Source organism: Heptranchias perlo, chromosome 19, assembly GCF_035084215.1.
Source record: "Heptranchias perlo isolate sHepPer1 chromosome 19, sHepPer1.hap1, whole genome shotgun sequence".
NCBI classification, from domain to species: Eukaryota; Metazoa; Chordata; class Chondrichthyes; order Hexanchiformes; family Hexanchidae; genus Heptranchias; species Heptranchias perlo.
The window spans coordinates 4,309,390-4,325,118 of NC_090343.1; the positions used below are offsets into that span (position 1 = coordinate 4,309,390).

Below are 15,729 nucleotides of genomic sequence, written 5' to 3' on the forward strand. Positions count from 1 at the left end.
TCCACTTGTGGGGTAGACCAAAACTAGAGGTCATAAATATGAAATAGTCACTAATAAATCCAATAGGGAATGCAAGAGAAATTTCTTTACCCAGAGAGTGGTTAGAATGTGGAACTTGCTATCACAAGTAGTTGAGGTGAATAGCATAGATGCATTTAAGGGGATGCTAGATAGAACATGAGGAGAGATTGAGTAGAATGGGCCTATACTCTCTGGAGTTTAGAAGAATGAGAGGTGACCTCATTGAAACATACAAGATTCTGAGGGGGGCTTGACAGGGTAGATGCTAGGAATTTGTTTCCCCTGGCTGGAGAATCTAGAACTAGGGGGCATAGGATAAGGGGTCGGCCATTTAAGATTGAGATGAGGTGGAATTTCTTCACTCAGAGGGTCGTGAATCTTTGGAATTCTCCACCCCAGAGGACTGTGAATGCGGAGTCATTGAATCATAGAATCATAGAAAATTTACGGCACAGAAGGAGGCCATTCGGCCCATCGTGTCCACGCCGGCCGAAAATGAGACATCCAGCCTAATCCCACTTTCCAGCACTTGGTCTGTAGCCCTGTAGGTGACGGCACTTCAGGTGCACATCCAAGTACTTTTTAAATGAGTTGAGGGTTTCTGCCTCTGCCACCCTTTCAGGCAATGAGTTCCAGACCCCTACCACCCTCTGGATGAAAAAGATTTTCGTCAGCTCCCCTCTAATCTTTCTACCAATCATTTTAAATCTATGCCCCCCAGTTGTTGACCTCTCTGCTCTATCTAGGCCCCTCATAATTTTGTACACTTCAATTAAATCACCACTCAGCCTCCTCTGTTCCAAAGAGAACAACCCCAGCCTATCCAATCTTTCCTCATAGCTAAAATTCTCCAGTCCTGGCAACATCCTCATAAATCTCCTCTAAACCATCTCTAGTGTAATTACATCCTTCCTGTAATGTGGTGACCAGAACTGGACACAGTACTCAAGTTGTGGCCTAACCAGCGTTTTATACAGTTCCAGCATAACCTCCCTGCTCTTATATCCTATGCCTCGGCTAATAAAGGAAAGTATTCCATATGCCTTCTTAACCACCTTATCTACCTGTCCTGCTACCTTCAGGGATCTGCACTCCAAGGTCCCTCACTTCCTCTACCTTTCAGTATCCACCCAATTATTGTGTACTCCCTTGCCATGTTTGCCCTCCCCAAATGCATTACCTCACACTTCTCCGGATTGAATTCCATTTGCCACTTTTCTGCCCAACTGACCATTCCATTGCTATCTTCCTCCAGTTTACAGCTTTCTTCCTGTAATGACGACATAGGTAAAAAAAGGGATGAGGTCCTGCAAGGTGAATTTAAGGAGTTAGGAGATAAATTAAAAAGCAGGACTTCAAAGGTAGTGATCTCAGGATTACTACCGGTGCCACGTGCTAGTGAGTATAGGAACAGGAGAATAGACAGGATGAATGCGTGGCTGCAGGGATGGTGTAGGAGGGAGGGATTTAGATTCCTGGGACATTGGGACCGGTTCTGGGGAAGGTGGGACCTGTACAAGCGTGACGGGTTACACCTGAGTAGGACCGGGACCGATGTCCTCGCGGGGGTGTTTGCTAGTGCTGTTGGGGAAGGTGTAAACTAGAGTGGTAGGGGGATGGGAACCTGAGCGGGGAGTCAGAAGGGAATAAAGTTGAGAGCAGCAAGAGAGGGGAAGACCCAAGGGAAATCTACAATACAAATAGTACAAACAGTTGTTCAAGAACAAGTGAAAGGGAAAAGCGTAGAGCAGCAGAAAGAAAGTGTACTTTAGGCACGACAGATAAAATAAAAACTAGAAGGCGTAAGGCGATTAACCCAGCATCAAAGCTGTGGCAGGGGGTTGGGAACCTGAGCAGGGAGACAGAGGAAAGCGTGTCAGGAAGGGACAGAAGGTATGGAGTAAAAGGTAAAGTGTTAAAAAAGGAAAAAGCAGGAACTAAGTGTTACAAAACATATTTGAAAGTTCTTTATCTGAATGCACGTAGCATTTGTAACAAAATGGATTAGTTAACGGCACAAATAACTACGTATGGGTATAATCTTGTGGCCATTACAGAAACATGGTTGCAGGGTGACAACGACTGGGAATTAAATATGCCAGGGTATTTAACAATCAGGAAGGACAGGCAGGAAGGAAGGGGAGGTGGGGTGGCTATGTTAATAAAGGAAGGAATCACTGTAATACAGAGAAATGATATTGGGACAAAGGATCAGGATAATGAAACAGTTTGGGTAGAGATAAGGAATAATAAGGGGGAAAAAACACGAGTGGGCGTAGTATATAGGCCTCCTAATAGTTGCAACTCTGCTGGAAGAAGTATTAATCAGGAAATAGTCGGGGCATGTAATAAGGGAACAGCTATAATTATGGGGGATTTTAACTATCATATTAACTGGACAAATCAAATTGGGCAGGGCAGCCTTGAGGAAGAGTTTATTGAGTGTATTAGGGATGGATTTCTTGAGCAGTATGTAACTGATCCCACAAGGGGGCAAGCAACCTTGGACCTGGTCCTGTGTAATGAGCCAGGATTAATTAATAATGTCCTAGTTAAGGATCCACTTGGAATGAGTGACCATAACATGGTTACATTCCATATCCAATTAGAGGGTGAGAAGGTTGGTTCTCAAACAAGCGTACTGAGCTTGAATAAAGGAGACTATGATGGTATGAGAGTGGAATTAATTAAAGTGGACTGGGAAAATAGATTAAAGGGTAAGACAGTACATGAGCAGTGGTGTTCATTCAAGGAGTTATTTTACAACTTTCAAAAAAAATATATTCCACTGAGGAAAAAAGGGGGTAAAAGAAATGACAGCCATCCATGGCTAAGTAAAGAAATTAAGGATAGTATTCGACTAAAAACAAGGACATATAAGGTAGCCAAACTTAGTGGGAGGATAGAAGATTGGGAAGTCTTCAAAAGACAGCAAAAAGTAACTAAAGAATTGATTAAGAAAGGGAAGATAGATTATGAAAATAAATTAGCAAAAAATATAAAAACAGATAGCAAGAGTTTCTACAGTTATATAAAAAGAAAAAGGGTGGCTAAGGCAAGGTAGGTCCTTTAGAGGATGAGACCGGGAAATTAATGGTGGGAAACATGGAGATGGCAAAAATGCTGAACAAATATTTTGTTTCAGTCTTTACGGTAGAGGACACTAAGAATATCCCAACACTGGACAAACAGGGGGCTCCAGGGGGGAAGGAGCTAAATACGATTAAAATCACTAAGGAATTGGTACTCAATAAATTAATGGGACTCAAGGCGGATAAATCCCCTGGACCTGATGGCTTACATCCGAGGGTCTTGAGGGAAGTGGCAGTAGGGATTGTGGATGCTTTGGTAATAATTTTCCAAAATTCTCTGGACTCAGCAAAGGTCCCAGCAGATTGGAAAACTGCTAATGTAACACCCTTATTTAAAAAGGGTAGTAGGCAGAAGGCTGGAAATTATAGACCAGTTAGCCTAACATCTGTGGTGGGTAAAATTTTGGAGTCTATTATTAAGGAGACAGTAGCGGAACATTTGGATAAACATAATTTAATAGGACAAAGTCAGCATGGCTTTATGAACGGGAAGTCATGTCTGACAAATTTGCTTGAGTTCTTTGAGGACATAACGTACAGGGTGAATAAAGGGGAACCAGTGGACGTAGTGTATTTAGACTTCCAGAAGGCATTCGACAAGGTGCCACATAAAAGATTATTGCTCAAGATAAAGAATCACTGGATTGGGGGTAATATTCTGGCATGGGTGGAGGATTGGTTATCTAACAGGAAGCAGAGAGTTGGGATAAATGGTTCATTCTCGGACTGGCAACCAGATATACAGTCAGGAGGGAGTGGCCCTGGGAGTCCTCAACATTGACTCTGGACCCCATGAAATCTCATGGCATCAGGTCAAACATGGGCAAGGAAACCTCCTGCTGATTACCACCTACCGTCCTCCCTCAGCTGATGAATCAGTCCTCCTCCATGTTGAACACCACTTGGAGGAAGCACTGAGGGTAGCAAGGGCACAAAATGTACTCTGGGTGGGGGACTTCAATGTCCATCACCAAGAGTGGCTCGGTAGCACCACTACTGACCGAGCTGGCCGAGTCCTGAAGGACATAGCTGCTAGACTGGGCCTGCGGCAGGTGGTGAGCGAACCAACACGAGGGAAAAACTTACTTGACCTCGTCCTCACCAATCTACCTGTCGCAAATGCATCTGTCCATGACAGTATTGGTAGGAGTGACCACCGCACAGTCCTCGTGGAGATGAAATCCCGTCTTCGCACTGAGGACACCATCCAACATGTTGTGTGGCACTACCACCGTGCTAAATGGGATAGATTCAGAACAGATCTAGCAGCTCAAAACTGGGCATACATGAGGCGCTGTGGGCCATCAGCAGCAGCAGAATTGTATTCCAGCACAATCTGTAACCTCATGGCCCGGCATATTCCTCACTCTACCATTACCAACAAGCCAGGGGATCAACCCTGGTTCAATGAGGAGTGTAGAAGAGCATGCCAGGAGCAGCACCAGGCGTACCTAAAAATGAGGTGCCAACCTGGTGAAGCTACAACTCAGGACGACATGCATGCTAAACAGCGGAAGCAACATGCTATAGACAGAGCTAAGCGATTCCACAACCAACGGATCAGATCAAAGCTCTGCAGTCCTGCCACATCCAGTCGTGAATGGTGGTGGACAATTAAACAACTAACGGGAGGAGGAGGCTCTGCAAACATCCCCATTCTCAATGATGGCGGAGTCCAGCACGTGAGTGCAAAAGACAAGACTGAAGCGTTTGCAACCATCTTCAGCCAGAAGTGCCGAGTGGATAATCCATCTCAGCCTCCTCCCGATATCCCCACCATCACGGAAGCCAGTCTTCGGCCAATTCGATTCACTCCACGTGATATCAAGAAATGGCTGAGTGCACTGGATACAGCAAAGGCTATGGGCCCCGACAACATCCCAGCTGTAGTGCTGAAGACTTGTGCTCCAGAACTAGCTGCACCTCTCGCCAAGCTGTTCCAGTACAGCTACAACACTGGCATCCACCCGACAATGTGGAAAATTGCCCAGGTATGTCCTGTCCACAAAAAGCAGGACAAATCCAATCCGGCCAATTACCGCCCCATCAGTCTACTCTCAATCATCAGCAAAGTGATGGAAGGTGTCGTCGACAGTGCTATCAAGCGGCACTTACTCACCAATAACCTGCTCACCGATGCTCAGTTTGGGTTCCGCCAGGACCACTCGGCTCCAGACCTCATTACAGCCTTGGTCCAAACATGGACAAAAGAGCTGAATTCCAGAGGTGAGGTGAGAGTGACTGCCCTTGACATCAAGGCAGCATTTGACCGAGTGTGGCACCAAGGAGCCCTAGTAAAATTGAAGTCAATGGGAATCAGGGGGAAAACTCTCCAGTGGCTGGAGTCATACCTAGCACAAAGGAAGATGGTAGTGGTTGTTGGAGGCCAAGCATCTCAGCCCCAGGGCATTGCTGCAGGAGTTCCTCAGGGCAGTGTCCTAGGCCCAACCATCTTCAGCTGCTTCATCAATGACCTTCCCTCCATCATAAGGTCAGAAATGGGAATGTTCGCTGATGACGGCACAGTGTTCAGTTCCATTCGCAACCCCTCAGATAATGAAGCAGTCCGAGCCCGCATGCAGCAAGACCTGGACAACATCCAGGCTTGGGCTCATAAGTGGCAAGTAACATTCGCGCCAGATAAGTGCCAGGCAATGACCATCTCCAACAAGAGAGAGTCTAACCACCTCCCCTTGACATTCAACGGCATTACCATCGCCGAATCCCCCACCATCAACATCCTGGGGGTCACCATTGACCAGAAACTTAACTGGACCAGCCATATAAATACTGTGGCTACGAGAGCAGGTCAGAGGCTGGGTATTCTGCGGCGCGTGACTCACCTCCTGACTCCCCAAAGCCTTTCCACCATCTACAAGGCACAAGTCAGGAGTGTGATGGAATACTCTCCACTTGCCTGGATGAGTGCAGCTCCAACAACACTCAAGAAGCTCGACACCATCCAAGATAAAGCAGCCTGCTTGATTGGCACCCCATCCACCACCCTAAACATTCATTCCCTTCACCACCGGCGCACTGTGGCTGCAGTGTGCACCATCCACAGGATGCACTGCAGCAACTCGCCAAGGCTTCTTCGACAGCACCTCCCAAACCCGCGACCTCTACTACCTAGAAGGACAAGGGCAGCAGGCGCATGGGAACAACACCACCTGCACGTTCCCCTCCAAGTCACACACCATCCCGACTTGGAAATATATCGCCGTTCATTCCTTGTCGCTGGGTCAAAATCCTGGAACTCCCTTCCTAACAGCACTGTGGGAGAACCGTCACCACACGGACTGCAGCGGTTCAAGAGGGCGGCTCACCACCACCTTCTCAAGGGCAATTAGGGATGGGCAATAAATGCCGGCCTTGCCAGCGAAGCCCACATCCCGTGAACGAATAAAAAAAAAAAAAGTAGCCAGTGGTGTTCCGCAGGGGTTGGTGCTGGGTCCCCAACTCTTTACAATCTATATTAACGATTTGGAGGAGGGGACCGAGTGTAACATATCAAAGTTTGCAGATGATACAAAGATGGGAGGGAAAGTCGAGAGTGAGGAGGACATAAAAAACCTACAAGGGGATATAGACAGGCTGGGTGAGTGGGCGGAGATTTGGCAGATGCAATACAATATTGGAAAATGTGAGGTTATGCACTTTGGCAGGAAAAATCAGAGAGCAAGTTATTATCTTAATGGCAAGAAACTGGAAAGTACTGCAGTACAAAGGGATCTGGGGGTCCTAGTGCAAGAAAATCAAAAAGTTAGTATGCAGGTGCAGCAGGTGATCAAGAAGGCCAACGGAATGTTGGCTTTTATTGCTAGGGGGATAGAATATAAAAACAGGGAGGTATTGCTGCAGTTATATAAGGTATTGGCGAGACCGCACCTGGAATACTGCATATAGTTTTGGTGTCCATACTTAAGAAAAGACATACGTGCTCTCGAGGCAGTACAAAGAAGGTTCACTCGGTTAATCCTGGGGATGAGGGGGTGGACATATGAGGAGAGGTTGAGTAGATTGGGACTCTACTCATTGGAGTTCAGAAGAATGAGAGGCGATCTTATTGAAACATATAAGATTGTGAAGGGGCTTGATCGGGTGGATGCGGTAAGGATGTTCCCAAGGATGGGTGAAACTAGAACTAGGGGGCATAATCTTAGAATAAGGGGCTGCTCTTTCAAAACTGAGATGAGGAGAAACTTCTTCACTCTGTGGAATTTGCTGCCCCAGGAAGCTGTGGAAGCTACATCATTAAATAAATTTAAAACAGAAATAGACAGTTTCCTAGAAGTAAAGGGAATTAGGGGTTAAGGGGAGCGGGCAGGAAACTGGACATGAATTTAGATTTGAGGTTAGGATCAGATCAGCCATGATCTTATTGAATGGCGGAGCAGGCTCGAGGGGCCGATTGGCCTACTCCTGCTCCTATTTCTTATGTTCTTATGTTCCTCACAATCAACCACATGGCCAATTTTTGTATCATCTGCAAACTTCTTTGTCATGCCCCCCAAATTCAAGTCCAAATCATTGATATATATCACAAAAAGCAAGGGTTCTAGTACGGAGCCCTGCACAAAAACACCCATCGACCATTACCCTTTGCTTCCTGCCACTGAGCCAATTTTGGATCCAACTCTCCCTTGGATCCCATGGGCTTGTACTTTTTTGACCAGTCTGCCATGTGGGACCTTGTCAAAAGCCTTGCTAAAATCCATGTAGACTACATCAGATGCACTTCCCTCATCGACCCTCCTTGTTACCTCCTCAAAAAATTCTATCAAGTTAGTCAGACACAATCTTCCCGTAACAAATTCCTGCTGACTGTCCTTGATTACTCTGTCCCTTTCTAAGTGCTTTTATCCTGTCCCTCAAAATTTATTCCAATAATTTTCCCACCACCGAGGTTAGACTGACTGGCCTGTAATTACTTGGTCCATCCTTCGCTCCCTTTTTAAACAATGGTACAATGTTAGCAGTCCTCCAATCCTCCAGCACCACGCCTGTATCCAGTGAGGATTGGAAAATGATGGTCAGAGTCTCCACTATTTCCTCCCTTGCTTCTTTTAACAGCCTGGGATACATTTCATCCAGCCCTGGTGATTTATCTACTTTCAAAGATGCTAATTCCCTTAATACTTCCTCTCTCACTAAATTTATCCCATCCAATATTTTATACTCCTCCTCCTTAACTACAATATCTGCATCGTCCCTCTCTTTTTTGTGAAGACAGACGCAAAGTATTCATTAAGAACCATCTTCCAACAATCTTCCGCCTCCACACATAGGTTACCTTTTTGGTCTCTACTAGGCCCTACTCTTTCCTTAGTTATCCTCTTGTTGAATATGTTCAAGACTGAGATAGATAGATTTCTGGGCTCATGGGGAATCAAGGGATATGGGGATTGGGCGGGAAAATGGAGTTGAGGTCGAAGATCAGCCATGATCTTACTGAATGGCGAAGCAGGCTCGAGGGGCCGTATGGCCTACTCCTGCTCCTATTTCTTATGTTCTTATGAAGGAGAAAGGAATAGAAGGATTTGCTGATAGGGTTAGATGAAGAGGGGTGGGAGGAGGTTTGTGTGAAGCATAAACACAGGCATGGATCATTTGGGCCGAATGGCCCGTTTCTGTGCTGTAAATTCTCTGTAATTCCATGTTATTCGTTTAAGAACTGAATCTCTTGCTGAGCACATCACAGGGCAGTAAAGAGTCACCCGCAGACTGTGGGACTGAAATTGCATATCAGGCCAGACCGGGTGGGGTGCCAGAGACATTAGTGAGCCAATTGTTTTTTTTTACAACAATCCGGCATCATTTTTCCTGGCGCCAGCCCATAAATGACCTGATTTAGTAAATTCAATTTCACAACTTGCCATATTGGGAATTACACTCTCATCCTTTGGGTTGCTAGTCCAGTACCATAACCGCTACACTACCATACTCGTCACCCATTTAATCGCGCTTATTCTGGTTTGGTGAATTTTGGCAACTGTTAGACGAATTGCTTGAGCACCAAACACACGGAATTTCATCCTGTAGAAAACGTATATAGGTTAGGACGTCCTGCTGGAATTCTGCTTCTTGCTGGTTGACTTTGGATGAGCATTGAGGGCAGACACAGAACTCCACAGTCTGCAGTACCTTGGCCTCTTGTACTGTAGTGAGAAATGAGCAAAATCTAATTATTTTAAAATCAGGTAGGCACAAAACAGCCATGTCGTAAATTGCTGAACATCCCAGGGCTGAAAATCATTGTTTAGTTCAGATTATCAGCACGGTATATTGAAAAGAAAGTTGGCGGAGAGATTGAATAAACTTAAATTACTGAAGACCAATTTATTGAAGGTAATATATCAGGAATGTATCTCTAGATCAGTGCTAAAGGAAAGAACATATTGCTGAAAGCTTCTGTAATTGTACTCGACACTGGACAGCTCTGTTGAATAGTGCGGTGCATACTTTGAATCTTTCTCTTTGTTCAACTCAAGGTGACCCTGGTATAGCCGGAGACAAGGGTGTTCTTGGCAAAGCAATTGATGGCTTAGTAGGACCTCAAGGACCTCCAGGTAAGCTGCTAAATACTAGGAATAATTTTACGAATTTATACACCCAGCAAGGAGCTTTGCTTTCCTGGAGCACAGACTTGGAGTTTATGTGTGGGGCCTCTGTGATTTTTCGTTCAATAACTGTATTAAATTTTGCAATAAGAAAACGCTTATACATTAATCATTCTGCTCCAGAATAATGTTTAAAGATCAAGTGCCTACTGTGGGTGCAATATGCAATTTATTATTTATGAAGGATGGATAAATGTTACTGTTTGCATTACTCCAGAAAGAGGTACACTGTGTGATGTGCTTTGACACACTTTAACATGAAAGGTATTATTATAATTACTCTTTGGAACTTGATCATTAATGAATCACTCAAGGCATGTGCTTTTATATCTCAAAGATGCAAAGACCAGTGTTTCAAAGTGTTAAAGTTATTGCAGTTGCTTTCGATAGGTTAATTTGAACTTATGGGAACAGTTTTACTAGACAGTAAGGAATAGAAGGCAATCTAACCCATTGGCTGTAGAAAAGTATATTGTGCAAAACCAGGGCAGGGGAACCCAGAGGATAGAATTGTTTTAAAAGCAAGGAATTAAAACAGAACTTAAGGAATTACTTTCTCATGCACAGAGTGATAGGCCCGAAGGATAAGTTATCATCTGTTGTTGTTTTATGGAAATGGACTATAGTTTGTTCCTCATTGTTAGATTTGACTTAATAACAAAATCACAGAAACATGTTACCTTGAAATGTGTGCTTCCGGGTTTTGTGAGTAGGAATAAGTGATGGAGCACCTGCAATAATGACCCTTTAACATTTGTCAAACATTAATGACCCATTGCCAAAAAGTTCATGAATATAGCTGTGGAGCATGCACTGTTTGCGCAAAATGGCTCAGTGTCGATTTTTGAAAAGCTCTTTTTGCCTGTGAGTTTCAGGCAACTGCTGCAAGGCTGTGAGAGAGAAGCAGAGTGAGGTAACTCAAAAGAAATAATAAATGCAGATGGTAAACATGTTGATTTATTCAGATAATTCAATGCTTGTCAGATGACTTAATTAAGCTAAATTTTAATGAGGTACTGGCCATCTCTGTATCAATATTGGTTTAATTTTCTATTCATAATTGAGTATAGGAAGTTTCCTGACTGTCCCATCTGACCTAGAAGTGTTTGTCTGATTGACAATAGTTTAGATGGTTGCACAGCAAAAGAGCACTTATTTGTAAGCTTGAAATCTTTTCCTGTTTGTTACCAGCTGAACTTAATAACAAACCCTACATGGCACCAGAAGTGGGACTGTATTAGTCGAGAAGTCATTTTAAAATGAGAAATTTAAAACGTTAATTATTGGGAATTGCAGCCTCTGTATAGTTGTACAAACCAATTATTCAAAGTGTACCATTCCCGGCTATTTGAAAAGCTTTAAGAGAATTTGGAACAAGTATGAGATTACATCATGACTCATTAAGCAGCGAAAAGATGTCACAAGTGCTACACTAATTAACAGTATAGGCAGAGAAACTCAGAAAATACTTGTTGGTCTTTGGTTTGAGGTATGAGGGCAAGACTAATATAGAGCTTCTTAGCAAGATGGAATAATTTTGTGTTGGAGAGTCGAATAGGAACATGGGAACAGGAGGAGGCCATTCAGCCCTCGAGCCTGTTCCACCAATGAATTAGATCTTGGCTGATCTGTACCTCAACTCTATTTTCCCACCTTTGCTCCATATCCCTTGATACCCTTACCCAACATAAATCTATTGATCTCAGTCTTGATAGCTCCAACTGACCCCTGACATCCACAGTCTTTTGGAGGAGAGAATTCCAGATTTCCACTACCCCTAGTGTGAAGAAGTGCTTCCTGATTTCACTCCTGAATGGCCTAGCTCTAATTTTAAGATTATAGAATCTTCCAGTGCAGAAGAAGGCCATTCAGCCCCCTTGTTCTGAATTACCCCACCAGGGGAAATTGCTTCTCTGTAGCTACTCTATCAAATCCTTTTATCATTTTAAAGACTTCAATTAGATCACCCCACAACCTTCTAAACTCAAAGGAATACAAGCCATGAATCTTGAAAGCTATATTTTTAACAATCAGGACTAAGATCTTGATGAAACAATACAATCAAATATAACGAGTCTATGGGGTTTAGTGAGAATATGTGAAGGACAGAGCTGTAGAAGAAAATGTAATCTGAGACAGAATAGTTATTCGCATATGAAAACAATGGTACTAAGAGACTTATATCAGAATCAAAACTGATGTTGAAAGCTTTCATTGACATATATAAAACTGGTGAACTGGCAACAAAGGAGCTGAAAGAACTAAGAACCCAGAAAGAAGTGCAATATTCAGTGAGACAGAAGGAGGCAGCGTCTCCAGATGTGAAGCCCAAGAGATGTTTGAAAGCTCCTGAGACTGTAAATACTGTGGAAAACATCGTGTCAGAAAGAAAAATAAACTGTTCTGCTTGGGCTGGTGTGTAATGTATGTCGAGGACAGAAGCATTTCACAGACAAGTGCCCAAAGTCCAGAAATCGGAAGATAGGCAAATAATGGCTACATATGGCAGACGAAGCTAATTGCGACTCAGATAACAAGTCACATTCTCTTGCTTGAAGTTGCTGCATCTGTATAAGACCAATATGTCAACAAATTATATGTCAAAGTGCTCATAAACAACAAGTAAATCAATCAGTTCTGGCACCGCACCTTAGGAAGGGTATGGTGGCCTTGGAGGGGGTGCAGCGCAGATTCACCAGAATGATACTGGAGCTAAAAGAGTTAAATTATGAGGACAGGTGGCGTAGACAAGGCTTGTATTCTCTTGAATATAGAAGATTAAGGGGTGATCTAATTGAGGTGTTTAAGATAATTAAAGGAGTTGATAGGGTAGATAGAGAGAAACTATTTCCTCTGGTGGGAGAGTCCAGAACAAGAAGGCATAACCTCAAAATTAGAGCTAAACCTTTCAGGGGTGATGTCAGGAAGCACTCCTTCACAAAGAGGGTAGTGGAAATCTGGAACTGTCTCCCCCAAAAAGCTGTTGAGGCTGTCAATTGAAAATGTCAAAACTGAGATTGATTGATTTTTGCTAGCCAAGGGTGTTGAGGGCTACGGAACCATGGCGGGTAGATGGAATTAAGATACAGATCGGCCATGATCTAACTGAATGGCGGAACAGGCTTGAGGGGCCGAATGGCCTCCTCCTGTTCCTATGTTCCTAATTCATGTCTACTGTATAGCTACTGTCAATGTCCTACTTGAGAACGAACACGTGGGACTGGTTGCTGATCCAACTGACAGAGAACTTTAGGATTCTAAACCTTTAATGTTTATATTCAACAAAACAGAAACAGAGCCATTGGAGCAATGGGCAAGCTTTCACAGGTCATAATAGGGGATAAAATGACTACCTGGAAAGACATGAGTAAATTATGGACAGTCAGCATGGATTTGTAATAGGCAACTCATCTTTGATAAATGTAATAGAGTTTTTTGAGGAAATAATGGTGTGTATTGATAACGGCAATGCAGTGGATTTTGTGTGTATGGATTTTCAAAAGGTATTTGATAAGGTGCCTCATAGGAGGCTTGTTGATAAAATTAAGGCTTATGGTATTGAAGGGAATGTGGCAGCATGGATAGGAATTTGGTTAAAGGGCAGAAAATAGAGAGTAGTAGTTGATGGATGTATTTTGCACTGGAGGAATGTAAGCAGTGGTATCCCCCAGGGGTCAATGCTGGGACTTCTCAGTATATATATATATATTTATATAAATGATTTGAACTTGGGTATGGGACACAATATCAAAATTTGCAAACAATCCAGAAAATAAGGCGCATGATTAAGTGACTTTAGGACGTCTTAGGAAGGTTAGTAGATTGGACAGATAGATGTCAGATGAAATTTAATGTGATTGTTTATCAAAGAAAATACCATATAGGGCCCTTGGTTTTATAAATATGGGTACAGATATACCAGGAGGAGTATCGAGTCTGCGGACTATCTTTTTAACATCATTTGGAACATGCAGATTGTTGCACATGTCTTTTCGAATTTCTCCAGCTGTTGAGTAATTTGAGAGGACCTCCTAAGACACATGAAAGACACTCTGAAGGTGGAATAAAACCAGATCCTGATACAGTTAAAGCCGTGCTTAAGATGCTTTCTTTAACCAACAAACAAGGCATCCAGAGAATTCTTGGAATGATAATCTGCACCAGTTTGCTCCAATGTTATTAGAGGTAACTGCTCCTCTATGTGAACTACTGAAGAAAGAAGTTGACTTTACATGGAACTGTCAACATGAGAAGTATCCGGATGAAGTCAAGGCAATCGTCTCTGAGTCGTACTAAAATACTTTGACGTCCGTAAAGATGTACTTCTACACTGTGTTGCATCTGAAGGAGGTCTAGGAGAATGTCTCACGCAAGAAGGTCAGCTTGGCGAATGCCTCAATATCGCAAATAGAAACAGAGATAAAGAGGGTGAAATTTGTCTCGGGTGGTAGTGCTAAATGGCCGATAGGGAATCAGCCGCCCGATTTACACTTCGCCAGATTTTCTTTTCAATTGAAGTCAATGGAAAAGAAAATTGCTTGGGGCATAGAACAGGCTGAGACAGATAGATTTTTGGACTCTAGGGAAATCAAGGGATATGGGGATCAGGCGGGAAAGTGGAGTTGAGGTCAAAGATGAGCCATGATCTTATTGAATGGCGGAGCAGGCTCAAGGGGCCGAATGGCTTACTCCTGCAGCTGTTTCTTATGTTCTAATGTAGATTGCCGATTCTCTATCGCCCATTTTGCGCTACTGCTTGAGATTAATTTCACCCCCAAAGTCTGCTCATATTAGAAAACAAATCTCAGTCATTGTTTTTGGTCTAAAGAAATTTACTGTAGAAAGTGATCACAAACCACTTGAAGCCATTTTGAAGGAGAGTCTAATTATAGTGCACCCAAAAGGCTCTAGAGAACGATGTTACATCTTCAAAAGTACGGATTTAATGATGTCTACAAGAGATGATTTTTGCTGCCATGCTGAGCAGAGCACATCCACCTCGTAGAACCAGAATGGTTGACGGTGAGGAAATCGTGTCAATCAGTAAACGTTAGGAAACAGAAAAAGAAATAGAAACCATCAATACATTGAAATACTTACCTGAGGATGGAATGAACGAGATACTGGAATAAATGAAGATCAGAAATCATTGAGGATGATAATTAGCAAAGGATAGCATGACACAACAAACGTCATGCTACCCCAGATTTTTGTTTTTTATTTGTTCTTGGGATATGGGCGATGCCGATAAGGTCACATTTATTGCCTATGCCTAGTTGCCCTGAGAAGGTGGAGGTGGGATGTCTTCATGAACCGCTGCAGTCCTTGTGTTGATGGTGCTTCCATGGTGGTGTTAGACAGGGAACTCCAGCATTTTGGCCCGGCGATGATGAAGGAATGGTAATACATGACCAAGTCAGGATGGTGTGCGACTTGGTGAAGAACTTGGTGGTGATGGTGCTCCCATGACATTGTTGCTCTTGTCCTTATTGGCAATAGAGGTTGCAGGACTAGGAGGTGCTGTCGAAGTAAGCTTGGTGAATTCCTTCTTGATTGTACATACAGTGGAGGGAGTGGATCTTGAGCTCAGTGACAGTTGTCTGCCTGTGTGTGTCCTTGTACATGTTTTTTGTGTGTGTGGTGTATGTTTATTTGTGTTAAGTACAAAGAAGCCCAGGTCATCAGAGCAGATTTATGTAACAAGGACCTGAATTGACCTCCTTATGTTTACTTTGATACTCAGGTCAGTGTTAAATTCCCACTAGGATTAACAACGTGATTACAACCAAGTTAAAGAATCTATAAGAAAAGTTTATACAATAATCTTTGCCAATCTTTAACACCTACCGTTAAAATATTAACTGTTTGGTTTCTGTAGTGTCATTTTTGCACCGAAATAAAAACAACAGCATATTTCTCAGGTCAGCAACAAGTTGTCAGATTTCAAGTCTGAAAGAAATATTTTCCCATTGATCATTTTGAGGTTGCGGGCTCCT

At 43.2% G+C, this 15,729-nt stretch overlaps 1 protein-coding gene across 1 annotated transcript in view; it reads left to right on the forward strand.

Annotated features, from left to right (window-relative positions):
* Positions 1-14,029, forward strand: part of LOC137335512 (collagen alpha-3(IX) chain-like) — a 31,952-nt gene extending 17,923 nt beyond the window's left edge. The window contains exons 9-10 of the mRNA XM_068000851.1: positions 9,605-9,682; positions 13,917-14,029. Of these exons, the coding sequence (XP_067856952.1) occupies positions 9,605-9,682; positions 13,917-14,029 (191 nt within the window). The remainder of the gene's footprint in view (positions 1-9,604; positions 9,683-13,916) is intronic.
* Positions 14,030-15,729: the final 1,700 nt, after the last annotated feature.